The sequence below is a fragment of the Pteronotus mesoamericanus genome, unplaced genomic scaffold (assembly GCF_021234165.1).
Source record: "Pteronotus mesoamericanus isolate MK-2021 breed Mesoamerican mustached bat unplaced genomic scaffold, CSHL_Meso_final contig_20, whole genome shotgun sequence".
NCBI classification, from domain to species: Eukaryota; Metazoa; Chordata; class Mammalia; order Chiroptera; family Mormoopidae; genus Pteronotus; species Pteronotus mesoamericanus.
The window spans coordinates 1,796,307-1,809,229 of record NW_026555085.1 but is presented as its reverse complement, the minus strand read 5'-3'; the positions used below and the strand labels follow the sequence as shown (position 1 = coordinate 1,809,229).

General features: G+C 51.5%; 1 protein-coding gene across 1 annotated transcript; it reads left to right on the top strand.

Annotated features, from left to right (window-relative positions):
* Window positions 1–7,333: 7,333 nt before the first annotated feature.
* POU5F1 (POU class 5 homeobox 1) lies at window positions 7,334–12,337 on the top strand. Its single transcript, XM_054569061.1, has 5 exons — window positions 7,334–7,750; window positions 10,665–10,779; window positions 11,082–11,212; window positions 11,555–11,713; window positions 11,882–12,337. The coding sequence occupies exons 1-5, from the start codon at window positions 7,334–7,336 to the stop codon at window positions 12,146–12,148; spliced, it is 1,089 nt and encodes a 362-aa protein (XP_054425036.1). The 3' UTR covers window positions 12,149–12,337.
* The last annotated feature ends 586 nt before the right edge of the window (window positions 12,338–12,923 follow it).

Sequence of the window (12,923 nt, the reverse complement as noted above, 5' to 3'; positions counted from 1 at the left end):
GAGACATCTGAGGCACTCAGTTCTCAGGAGACCTCAGTTTGACAGGACAGATGCCTATTGCATAACCCAGAATTCAGGCTGTGTGACCCTCCCCTGAACCTACCCAATTTGTACCCAGTCTTAAATGTGTTTACCTCCCCTATTGCATTTATCTTTCTCCTCTCTGTGCATTTTACATTTATTGAATAAACCATGTGATTCGAGCATCTTAATTTGGTTTGGGAGCCTTTTTGTTCTGTGGCCTGTGGGATACTGGGTACTATACCAGAAGACTGCCCATTGTGGCATCAAGGCAATTTCTACACCACAACCCAGTACCAACTTGTGTAAGTGGGTAGATTGGATGGTGATACAACTTACCAGGATTATAGGATGTGGACCAGGTTGTTCCATAGTGGAGGCTAAGAGGATATGCTCGCTTTGACGTGTTGGGTGTAAGGCAATATAGGACATTAGATCAAGGTGGCCCACAGCTGTTTGGATACATTGGTATGAATTGCAGGGATTTAGAGACTTGGGAGTCATTACTATTTAAAACAATGAGAGTGGATGAGATCCTGCAGGGAAGTGAGAGTTGTCTTTCTCATTGACCATTCCCAGTTCCCCTTACCCACTCTTTCGATGCCCTAAAGCCTCACTTAACAGGAGTCTTGTGGGACCATCTCCGAGTGTTGACACCTGTTAGCAATAGCCCTTTCCCACCATTTCTTTTCCCCTCAGCACCCCACTTTCTGTGCTGTGACTGCATTGCTCTTTCCCAGCCTAGCCCTGGACAGTCCCTTGTGATTAGGCTACTTCAATGACCAGCCCTGGGCATCCTGGTCCCTGGTCTTCACCCAGGCACTCAGGAGCTTGGGAGAAGCTGTCCTCAGACTGAAAGCCAGAGTCTTGTCATCACCCTAAAGAGCATCATGGAAAAGTATTGCCAGAGCCACAGTGATGCGGGCCAGGGCTGGAACTCAGCACAGTCCTCAAGATACGGACTTGTACACTCATTACTGTTCAATGAATGCTTATTAAGCTTGGTGCTGGCCATTGAGCTGGGCACCCTAGATACGGCACTGTCCACTGAGATTTTGATATAATCTTCTGTCTGGCACATTTCATCCCTGGCACCAGACCCTGTTATATACCCAGTGGTGCTAAATGGAGTGGATGTTGGGCATTGGGAATAGGAAAGGCTAGGACATAAGTCTAAGGCTCCACCCTTTCCCCAGGCAGGGAACAGGACTAGAGAGTACCTGTTGTCTCTTGGCTTTGAAGCCTTCTCTTCAGGTGAAAAAAATTACATCCAACCTTTTCAAATCCAGGGTCTGGGAAATTACTGGCCTTTTTCTGACACAGCCACCCCCCCACCAGCACCAATAGTTACGGGAATCCTGGAAAACTGGTCGGGGTCCCAAGCAAAGAGTATGTCTAACCTACATTTTCTTTTTATCTAGCAAACATCTGAGGATGTAGTACATGCTATTCATTGCGGTATTACCAATAATCAACATTACAGGGAAGCTACTAGTTTTGAATTCTTATTGGCAGGTTTTGCATTAACACTGGCATGCATTATCTCATTTTGATCTTGTAAAATAAGGACTATTATTATCCTCCACCCCTAGGTGAGGAAAGTGAGGCTTAGGTTCAGTTATATTTGCTATGGGCAATATAGCCAGTAGTGGCCTTTACATCTAGGATTTAAACATGATGCTGTGCTGGGCACAGGGCGTGGGTCCCTGCATTCAGGAGGACTTAGTGTGGTAGGTTAGCTCAGTACCATAACTATGGTATGAGCAATGCATGCTGGGAGTGCAGCGGGTGCCACTTGAGGCTGGGGATAGAGGGTGGGGCACAGCAGGACTGCTGCCGGTGTGCAGGACAGAGAAGATATGTCCTGGAGAATGAGTAAGGGTTTATCAGCTGGAGAGGGAATTCCAGGCATTTCGGGAAGTGGTGGAAATAGAGCTGGAGAAGGCCACTGTTTTGCTCTCCTGTAACTTTGGAGTTCTGGGGCTTTGGCATTTCAGAGTCAACACGGTGTTCTGTGAGTTGCTGGGGAACTGCAGGTGAGAAAGGAGAGGAGCAATCCTTCGTGACCAAGAGCTGTGTCTATCCTCTTGGGGACAGGGGTGGGGAAGGAGGAAGTGCTGAGGGCACAGTGGGGCGGATGGGAGAGCAGGCCTCTCGGCCAGCCCCACAAACTCAATCACAATTCCTATATCCCCTGTGAGCACACCTCTGTCGCTGACCAGCCCATTCATTGTATTGCCTTCTCTCACACATATTTGGTCAGTCCTTTCTTCACTTGGTGTTCAAGTTCTAACCCAGGGCCTAGCACCGCAGGGCACTCAGCTCTGACCAACAGACACTGTGGGAGGCAGTGTGAATGATGCCTGGGTGGCAGCCGCTGCATATGGGGGATCATGCATTTGCAAGTCTCCCCTGGTCTAGGAAGTCTTTAGGTCTTCTCCCTGTCCTGGTAGCCCCTCAGTACATGTGATTCTGTACAAAGCCCCTAGAGGGAAACCATCCCAACACATGAGGCCCTTGACTTCTGTCCTCCACTGTCCAGTTCACCTAGTTCAGGAATGGGCCACTCCTGAACCCTAGTCCCTGGGCCCTTAGCCACTTGACTCCAGGAGGTTCTGCTCAGTGCCGGCTCATCCACTGAGATGACCTTTAATGTGTGCAGAGGCTCTCTTGTCTGGTGCAGCAGGCCAATGCTAGGTCTCTGCAGGACCTCAGCTGAGTAGACAGAGTGGCTCAGGGAAAGGCAGGGGATGAGAAGCCAGCTGTTCTGCAGTGTCATTGTGGGAGCTGCAGGCAGGCACCTTACTTTGGATAAGGTGGGAAAAGAGCAAGACAGCTGGTATGCTCAGGACTATAGAGCTGGAAGTGACCTTAACGACCATCTGGTGTCTCTCTGGGAAGCTGAGGCCCCAGAGTGGCAATGTAGAGAGCAACAGATGGCATGTGAAAGAGGAGGGAGTAGGTTAGCATTCCTGTTTCTCTCTGGCCTTTGGCCTGGGTGGTCTCCTCCGGAACACATGCCCCTCTGTTTTCCATAAGTTATACGTCCTGCAGGGTATTTCTTGTAAGCTCCCAAGCACTGAAAACCAAATCAAAACTGGCCTGTCTGGCTCCTCATACATATCTTAACCAAATTTGAGGGGGAAACCTGCCAGATTTCCCAGGAAAGCTGCTTGGAGGTGGGACGGTTGCAGGGAGGCCTATGCAGACTGTCACTGAGTCCCTCCTTCCCACCCATCCAAACCCAATTTTTCTTTACAGAAAGAATCTATATTCCCATGTCAGGTAAGTGCTGAGGGCAGAAAGGACAGTGCATGGGAGTGGGCAACGATTCTGTGTGGGCTGGAAGGAAATTTAGGATTCATTTATTCCAGTTCCTCTTGATTAGATGAGGAAACTGAAGTGCAGAAGGGGGAGGTATGTCAGCTAGGGAGTCAGAGGTGGGCCTAGAACCCAGCTCTACAGACCCTGGATTTATTCCTGACTGCTTCTCCCCTTCTCTTGGCTTCTCCATCACACCTCTTGCCTATATCTTCCCACAGACTCCAACCAAAGAGCTAAGAGCTGCCTCTGCTATTTGAGGTAGAGTGTCTGGATTTGAGAAAAGAAGAGTTAGTTTGCAGACCTCATGGGTCAACTGTTGAGAAGACGGCCTCTGGTTTACAGGAAGCAGTGGAATATATGTAAATTGAAATAAAAGGAAATAATCACCCAAAGCGGGCAAACCTTTGTTGGCCAAAATGACTTTTAGACTGTGATAAAGAATAAAGTCATTTGAGAAAAAAAGCTACAGCTCTGAAAAACACATTCAGATAGCAACCTATACTGCACTCCTCTAAGACAAAGGGGAGGCTACCTTTTATACAGAATTTTCTTGCTCACAGTTCCCATTTTGGTCCATTTCATGTAAATGAGTTTTCCAAACTGGACTGTTTTGATTGGTTGGTATAGATGCAAATGAGGATATAATCCATGCAGTTCTGATTGGACGGGGCAATCCCAATCTGTTGGTAGAAAGATGACCAGGGTTTCCCCGCCAGTGTTTGACTCAGACTCTGTGAATAAGCAGGGCACAGTGTGGAGAGTTCAGTCTGAGGTTCTTCCCGAGACATGAGGAGCCCCTGTCAGCAGGTGCCCACTAGGCTCCTGTTATTTATAAAATTTGGGCTCCACATTAACCATGGGGAATCTATCTGAGAGGATAAATTTTCTTGAGGTTCACATCAAATGAAACCTCTTGGGGTCCACAGCCTGAACCCTTCTCTCCTTAGCCATCCATTTTTACCCTTTCTTCTGCCTTCAGCTTGACAGAACCCAGAAGGCAGAATAAGTGGTTTGCTACCCTGGTATGGAACAGACCTCTGTTGGTCTCCCTCTGAGCCCTTTCAGTCGGTTTTCCCAACCAAACAGCACCCCCATGCCCTAGTAAGGGGTGGCTGGCTGACAGCATCAAGGCCACCCCCACACCTCTGCAGCCATGCGGCCATCACACCTGGGAGTGTGACCTCAGCTGCCCTGCAACCACACGTGTACTCGTATTTGTCTCTGGGAAGGGCATGCACCCTGCACTGCAGTCCAATGTATGTGGAGGGTCTGTGAGCCCGACCCTACATTGGCTTTGGGGATTTGAGGTTTTTTAGTGACTCTAAGAGCAGGGGAGTCAGGAGAGACATGTCTGAGGACTCAACCCTGCTTCCAGTCTCCTCCAGGCCAGCAGCATTGGGTGGGGCCTGCAGGAGTGAAGCCGCCTACCCTGCAGGCCTCACTGGAGGGTGGGAAGGGGAGTGGAGCACATTTTGGCCTCCATCACCACAGAGCATCGCTGGAGGGCCAGCTAGGACTCCAGACAACCTTAACTAGCCATTATGGTTCTGGGTCAAACTCCAGGCAAGCACAAGGCTAATCCAGCTCAGATGTTGGGCCACAAGCCAGCCAGGGACCGTGGCCCCACTCCTCCTCTGTCTCGTTGTCTGGAAAGAACCTGTTTTCCAGGCCAGAAACATACCAGGTAGAGCACCTAAGATTGTAATCTAAAAACAAAAGGGTGGTGTTGAGTGGAGAACTGGGGAAGGTGATTGGGGAGCCACTGGGAAGATGGGGGCGGGGGGAAGCCAGACCTTCCTGGGCTGACCTGGCAAGAGGGTTTTCTGGGACCCTAGAAGTTGGCAAGCTGAGGAGCCTGGGTGAAGAGAGTTTTGGCGGGTCTTAGGCTTTCCCCTCCCCCTCCTCAGGGAGGCCATCTCCTTGGCAGACAGATACAGGCATGAAAAAGGTGCTGTGAGGGCTCTGTTTTGGGGTTTGGGGAGATGGCTGGGGAGGGGTCCCTCCTGCTCCAAAACAGTTTCTCCACCCCTCCCCAGGTCCCTAGATCTATCCTTTTGGGCAGTTAGTGGTTTTGATGTGATATAACTCTGGTCCCACTTCCCTACAGCTTTCCCAACAGGCCTTTGGGAAGTGCTGAAATGCATGAATACAGTTCATTGTCCAAAAAGTACATACAGATGGATGTAGACTCAGAGGGAAAAAATGGGCTCAAAACTTCACAGACATCTCCAAGGTAAAGACAGCTGTCCAGTCAGGATGGCTCTCCCACAACACCCATCCCCTCAGTAGGCAGACCCTGGCCGGTGACCCCAGCCAACAACTCCAGACAGAGCCGAAATGAAAAGATGCCTCAAGTCAGCAGCAGTGTCCCAGGCTCAGGATTCTGGCCTTCCACACTGCGGGGGGCTTGCCCCTAATTCATCCTACAGCCTCCATTTAGGGCAAGTTTTGGGTGCTGACAACCTTCATTCTTCCCTCTCAGACAGGCACTCTGAGGGTTACTCTCTTGTAAACAGAATCACACACTAGGCGGGCAGTGTGAACCGAGGACAAGCCCAGAAATATAGACCCTAAGGGAGCCTTTGGGGCAGGCCTCCTGTACCACCTCCCCAAATTGCTCTCCACCTCCTCTGCATCTATCCTCCAGACCCCTCCTAAACAAAGCTGGGGGGTGGGGAAGATGTCAGGCTTCACTCCAGAGTCCACCAGAGGAAGAGGGCAGGATACCTAGGTCCCAGCGGGGGCCCAGTCTGAGGCTCAGTCTTTGAGGGGGATTTGGAGTGGGTTCCTGGAGCTATTTTAGCCACTCTGAGGGGGATTCTGTGTGAGGGGACTGGGGCTAGGGGGTTGGGGAGCAGGAAGCTGTCCCCAGGGGAGCCATCCAGGCCCATTCAAGGTTTGAGCACTTGTTTAGGGTTAGGGCTGCCCCCTCTGGGGACCTGGATTGTCCAGCCAAGGCCATTGTCTTGTCCCCTTCCCCCAGTCCCTCCCAAGCTTCTTTGAACCTGTAGTCAGATATTTTTCTCCCCCCTCCCTCCTTGGCTTTCCCCACCCAGGGCCTGGGGCTGGAGGCTTGGGCTGGGGCTGTGGGGAAGGGAAAACAGCCAGATAGGTACTAGATATTTGGGTCCTTGAAGGAAGGGGCAGGGAACCTGGTCTCTGGGTTCCACAATGTGGGCCTCGTGAGGGGGTGTCTAATCCCTGTGTCTGGACAAAGGCTGAGGAACTCAGGCCCAGCCAGTCCAGATCCTGGCCCCTAGAAGGGTAAGTGGGGTTTGGTCCCTGAGTCTGGGAGGTGAGGGGCTGTGGAATGGAAGCCTGTGGGTATGGAAGAGAGGCCTAGTCCGGCGTGGAGAGGGGGTGGAATTTAGCAGACTGGGCAGATGGACACTGGGCCTCCACAGCTTTGGGGTAACAGAATCTGGCCTGTAATCAGGATGAATGCTTGGGTCCCTGGATTGGAGGTGGGGGAGGGCATCAGGGTCCCTAACGAGGAATTGAGGGGTAGCCCCAGCAGTACTTGCCACACACAATAAATGTTTGAGGATCTGGGTCCCAGTGAGGAAACTGCCAGGGTCTTCAGAGAGGGGTCAAGCACCTGGGCCCTGAAGAACATGGAGACTATGTGGAGGGATCCCAGAGAGCTTTGAGGTATGCAGAGCTGGAGGGAGGGCGGGGAAGCTGGGCAAGGAGTTGGAAGAGAACATGGGCACGGGGGACCTGCACCAAGGGTCTTGGGGGCTGGGCCAGGAAAGTCGCCTAATTGGGGCTCCCAGGCATACCTTTTTCACCGACAGCACCACCACCAGAAGGCAAACACGCTTCGCCTCAGTTTCTCCCACCCCCACCGCCCTTTCCTCCCCCCAGCCTGTGGGCGGGGCCAGAGGTCAAGGCTAGTGGGTGGGATTGGGGAGGGGGAGAAGTGTTGAGCTGTGCCTTGGAGAGCCCTCCTTTCACCAGGCCCCCGGCTTGGGGTGCCGTCCTTACTATGGCGGGACACCTGGCTTCCGACTTTGCCTTTTCGCCCCCACCGGGTGGTGGAGGCGATGGGCCAGGAGGGCCGGAGCCAGGCTGGGTTGACCCTCGGACCTGGCTGAGCTTCCAGGGTCCTCCTGGCGGGTCGGGCTTGGGGCCGGGGCTTGGCCCTGGGGCGGAGATGTGGGGGGTTCCCTCGTGCCCACCGCCGTATGAGTTCTGTGGGGGGATGGCCTACTGTGGATCTCAGGCTGGAGTGGGGCTCGCGCCCCAAGGCGGCTTGGAGAACCCCCAGCCCGAGGTCGAGGCGGGAGCCGGGGTGGAGAGCAACTCCGAGGGGGCTTCCCCCGAGCCCTGCGCTGCCCCGCCTGGGGTCGTGAAGCTGGACAAAGAGAAGCTGGAGCCAACCCCCGAGGAGGAGGCGAGTGAGGTGCAGTGGGTCTGGGAGGTGGTTAATCGGGTAGGGGGGAAAAGGTGGTTGCAGCTGCCTAGGCCTGGAACCCAAGAGAGGGGGCTCCAGGGGCAGCCCCGGCTCCAAGAGGTGTGTGGCAACCGCTAGCCATCCTGAGAGCACGGGGCAAGGTAAGAACTGAGGCCAGAGTTCTGGGAGAATGAAGGGAGGGCAGGGGGTGGTGGCCTCCGGCAGTCAGGAGCTGGCCCAAGCTGGCCCTTCTTCCCGCCGGGCCCTTATAGTCACGTATGTCCCCCTTTCCTAGGCCTGGCCAGGGTCCTCACTCAGACCAGACCAGCTGGGGTTTGAGCTCGTTCTCCCACCTTGAGCCTTCTGGATAATTTGATCCTTATCAGACCCAAGATCTTGGCCTCCGGTTAAGCCGTGGCCTGAGGGTAAAAACGGTGCTAATTCTGGGGTTATTGTTCCTGAAATTTGAGGGTGTGACTTGTTTCTGATAGAAGCCCTTGTTTGGGCTGTGTGTGGAGGGGCGTCACCTCCCGTCAAATTCAAAACTTGTCTCTCCTTGGCCTCTACCTTGGGTGTGAGTCACCATTGTGCAGAGTGCGCACCCAGCACCCTCTCCTAGAGAGCTGTGAGTACCGAGTGCAGCCAGATTCCTTAAGTGATGAACAGGGAGAAAAGTGGAAGAATTCATCTTCAGGCTGTTCCCCAAATGTAGGGTGTGCTGAGGGACTGAAGACTTCTGCATCCAGCCCTGCTGGGGACTATTAAGGATGTATATGTTCCAGGCTGCTGAAGAGACAAGTGTAAGCAATTAGAGATCAAGTACTAAGCCTTTAGGCTTGCAGAGGTGTGAGTGGTTTCAGTCGACTTAGCAGCTGTAGACTCACAGGAGGCAGTTTTTGAGCCTTGAATAATAATGGCTGCCAATTGCGGTCCATTTCCTAAGTGCCTGGCTGTGTGCTCCGTTTCTACGTCATCTCATTAACTGCCACAAAAATGTCCTAGGGAGGTATTATTAGCCTATTTCACGGGTCTTAACTACTAAATGACAAAGCTACGATTTGAACTGGGGTTTACCTTATTTCAAATCCCCAAAATAGGATTTGGAAAAGCCCTGATGGGGACAGCTGAGGACATTTATCGGTTTGAAACATTGACTGAGCAGAAGTTGGGAATGGAAGTTAGTCTATGTGAACTTGATGTGACTGATTACCCTTGAAATACTTCCCTCAAGGCTTCCAGGAGCACACAAAGGCCTAACTCTTCTGGTCCCCTGGGCTCCTGGCCTTCACTGGAGTGCCCCAGGGCTCAGACCTTCCACTTGTGTTCTATCTACCTTCCTCCCATCTCAGGGACTTATGAAAATTTGACTGCTGCATTTTTCCGTCTCCTGCTGGGATGGCTTCCTGAACCACTGTACCTCATCCATCCATCACCTAGTAGCTCAAGGCCCAAACCAGGCACCCTCATTCCTTGGTCTCCCTACCTCCACACTTTAGAAACACCACTATCTTTACCTTGGACATAACACTCCAAATCAAAACTTAACAACCCTAGTCCCAGCCACCACTATCTGTGTCCAGATAACTGCAGTTCTCTCCCTAATTATACCCTCATTCCCTCCTTAGTCTCTTGTCACCATGTCAACTAGAGTGAAAACTTGAAAATATGAGAGTCAGATCATTTCACTCACTGCAACATCTGCAGAGTCTGCTCTACTTGCCCTTCTGATTTCATAGCTTCTCCCCCTTTCCTTTCCTCAGCCCACTCACCCAGCTCCAGCCACACTGGCCTTGCACCTGCCCACCTTACCTGACACCTCGAGACATTTCCACTTGACTCTTCCTTTGCTCAAATTCACCGCCCCCATCTTATTTAAATTGTCACTTTCTCTGTAGTGTCCTGCCCTGCTGTACTCTCTAATCCTCTACTATTTCACTTTTCCATGTACTTCTGACATAGTGGATAGTAATTACTTTCCCCCACATTACCCACATTAGAATGGAAGCTCCATGAGGCCAGGGATTTTTTTTTTAAGATTAAAAAAAATTTTATTGTATATTTTCCATTATCATTTATTCCCCTCATACCTTCTTCTTCTACCTCCAGCCACCAAGGCTAGGGCTTATTATCTACTTTGTATAGACACTGGCTTATAGAAGGTGTAGAATAAATCTGTTGAATTAATGAGGTTGCTTCCATACCACTAAAAATATGATTTTTTAAAAAGGACAGTCAGCCCTGGCTAGTGTGGCTCAGTGGTTTGAGTGCTGGCCTACAAACCAAAACGGTTGCTGGTTCAATTCCCAGTCTAGGGCACATGCCTGGGTTGCCACCAGGTCCCCAGTAAGGGGCATGCGAGAGGCAACCACACATTGATGTTTCTCTCCCTCTCTCCCTTCCCCTCTCTAAAAAATAAGTAAAATCTTAAAAAAGGGGTGGGGGACAAAAACTTTTTAAATAACTGAGCACCAGCTATATACGAAGCACTTTGTTCTTATCTCTTATGACACCTGTAACTTTTTGTAGTATGTTTGTGTATATGCACGCCAGGCCATAGTCTGGGACCCCGCAAGCAAGCTGGGAGAGTGAGTATATTGAATGAGAATCAGACATGGTGCTCTTATTTCTCTAGGGTTGTTACTACAGTCAGAAGGCTTTTGAATTAAATGAACTGATCAGTAGATGCTTCCTTCATAACCCGACAAGTGTTCTTTCAGTCATGCATGGTGCTCCGCAGCTATGGATGTGTTGCTTTCTAGGGTGAATGGCCTTTGTAGATAGGTTGTTTCAGGTGTTTGGTGGGCATCCTGGATGCAGAGGTACTCCCAAAGACCACTTCTTAGGGCACATTTGGGAAGGGGGGCTGTCAACAGTTGGTGTGTTTGTGTTTATACTTCCTCTACCTTTTTCAATGTTGTCTCAGGACATGAGAGCTCTGCAGAAAGACCTCGAGCAGTTTGCCAAGCTCCTGAAGCAGAAGAGGATCACCCTGGGATATACGCAGGCCGATGTGGGGCTCACTCTGGGCGTTCTCTTTGGTGGGTCCCCCTCCGCATGTTCTGACCCATAGAACACAGGGATCACACCTCCCCTGGAAGGAGTATTCCTGAACTTGGGCCTTTTCTACCAAGGAAGTGAGGGGATATTGTTCCAGGGGTAGGCTCTACCCTCACCCATGAAGAGGGTAGAGAGGAAGGGGGAAAGATACTTGGGCCTTTCACTCTCTCTGGGGAGAAGTGGGACCTCGTGAGGGTGAGAAGAGCCAGTGACACCTGGGTCTTGGGGTCATGACGGCCCTGTCTGCTACTTCACCTTATTCTCTTTCAATCGACTTCCTCAGGGAAGGTGTTCAGCCAAACAACCATCTGCCGCTTTGAGGCTCTGCAGCTCAGTTTGAAGAACATGTGTAAGCTGCGGCCCCTGCTGCAGAAGTGGGTGGAGGAAGCTGACAACAATGAGAATCTGCAGGAGGTGAGGGTGGGTGGGATGCACAGGGAACTGCTGTGACTGGGCCCCATGTCTATTGCTTCCATCCCTCACTGGCATGGCAGCTCTGCTTTGTGAGGACAGTGTCCCTCCATGGGTGGAGGGTGATTCCTCAGTATTGCTGGGACAAGGTGTAGAGCTGCTGGTCTAAACTGCCCTTCCTTGCAATATCCTTTCTCATACCACCGGACTCTGGTGGCATGTAGTCAGTGTCCCTTAGCAATTTGCTCGAGTCACTGACCTCCTGGTGCTGCTATTGCTCAACAGATTTTCGCTTACCCCCCCTCCCCCATCTCCTCTCTCGTCACCCCCTCTCCACCTGCCCAGATATGCAAAGCAGAGACCCTTGTGCAGGCCCGGAAGAGAAAGAGAACAAGTATCGAGAACCGAGTGAGGGGCAACCTGGAGAACATGTTCCTGCAATGCCCGAAGCCCACCTTGCAGCAGATCAGCCATATCGCCCAGCAGCTTGGGCTGGAGAAAGATGTGAGTGCCTGTCCCTGAGTGCTCCAGGTCCTCCCCAGGCCACACCCTATTGCCACTAGCTCTGGCTCCTGCCCTCCAACCACTCTGGATCAGTTGGGTTTGGGCCAAATGACCCACCTCCTGGAGTTTATGAAATGAGTCACTCTCCCTTGTGTCCTTCACTTCCAGGTGGTCCGAGTGTGGTTCTGCAATCGTCGCCAGAAGGGCAAACGATCAAGCAGTGACTATTCTCAACGAGAGGATTTTGAGGCTTCTGGGCCTCCTTTCTCAGGGGGACCGGTATCCTTTCCTCTGACACCAGGGCCCCATTTTGGTACCCCAGGCTATGTGGGACCTCATTTCACTACGCTGTACTCCTCAGTCCCTTTCCCTGAGGGTGAAGCCTTTCCCTCTGTGTCTGTCACCACTCTGGGCTCTCCCATGCATTCAAACTGAGGTGCCTGCCTTCCCAGGACAGGAGAGAGCGAGGGAAAGAACCCTGAGAATTGTTCCAGGGCTTTGGGATTAAATTCTTTCTTTACTATGGAATTGGGAACACAAAGGGTGTAGGGGCTGGTTGGAGGGAAGGTGAAGTTCAATGATGCTCTTGATTTTAATCCCCACATCACTTATCACTTTGATCTTAAATAAAGAAGCCTGGGACACAGTAGATGGATACTTTGGTTTATCCTTCTCTAGTTACTGAAAGGGTGCCGGGGAGCGGGGGGGGGGGGGTACCCAATAGTGGATAGTAACTGCTGGTCAGATCCAAATGACCCTGAAGCCAAAGTGCCTAACCTGTTCAAGCCACACAGTGTTAGGGAGGGCTGGGACTGGAACCAAGTTTATTTGTAGAGGCCCTTAGAGGCATGAGCTAGTTCTTTTTTAAGATTTTATGTATTTCTTTTTAGAGAGGGGAAGGGAAAAAGAGAGGGAGAGAAACACTAATGTGTGGTTGCCTCTCATGCTCCCCCTACTGGGGACCTGGCCCACAACTCAGGCACGTGCCCTGATTGGGAATCCAACTGGTGACCTTTGGTTCGCAGGGTGGTGCTCAACCCATCACACTAGCCAGGGCAAATTCTTAAAAACTTGTGAAATGGGGTTCCAGGGAACTTGAGTTGAACATCTTATTTTTGCCCACGGGTGTGGTTATTATATAGCCCATTCCCTATTAGGAGCTGGCTTTTTGCTTTCCCCAAACTACTTTGGAAGGCCTTGGTGGCGTTAT

Bases quoted from the DNA above. Each gene is read 5' to 3' on its own strand.
- POU5F1 (XM_054569061.1), top strand. From the start codon at position 7,334: ATGGCGGGACACCTGGCTTCCGACTTTGCCTTTTCGCCCCCACCGGGT. The intron at 7,751-10,664 runs GTGCAGTGGGTC...ATGTTGTCTCAG, and splicing joins CCGAGGAGGAGGCGAGTGAG to GACATGAGAGCTCTGCAGAA. The intron at 11,213-11,554 runs GTGAGGGTGGGT...CCACCTGCCCAG, and splicing joins ACAATGAGAATCTGCAGGAG to ATATGCAAAGCAGAGACCCT.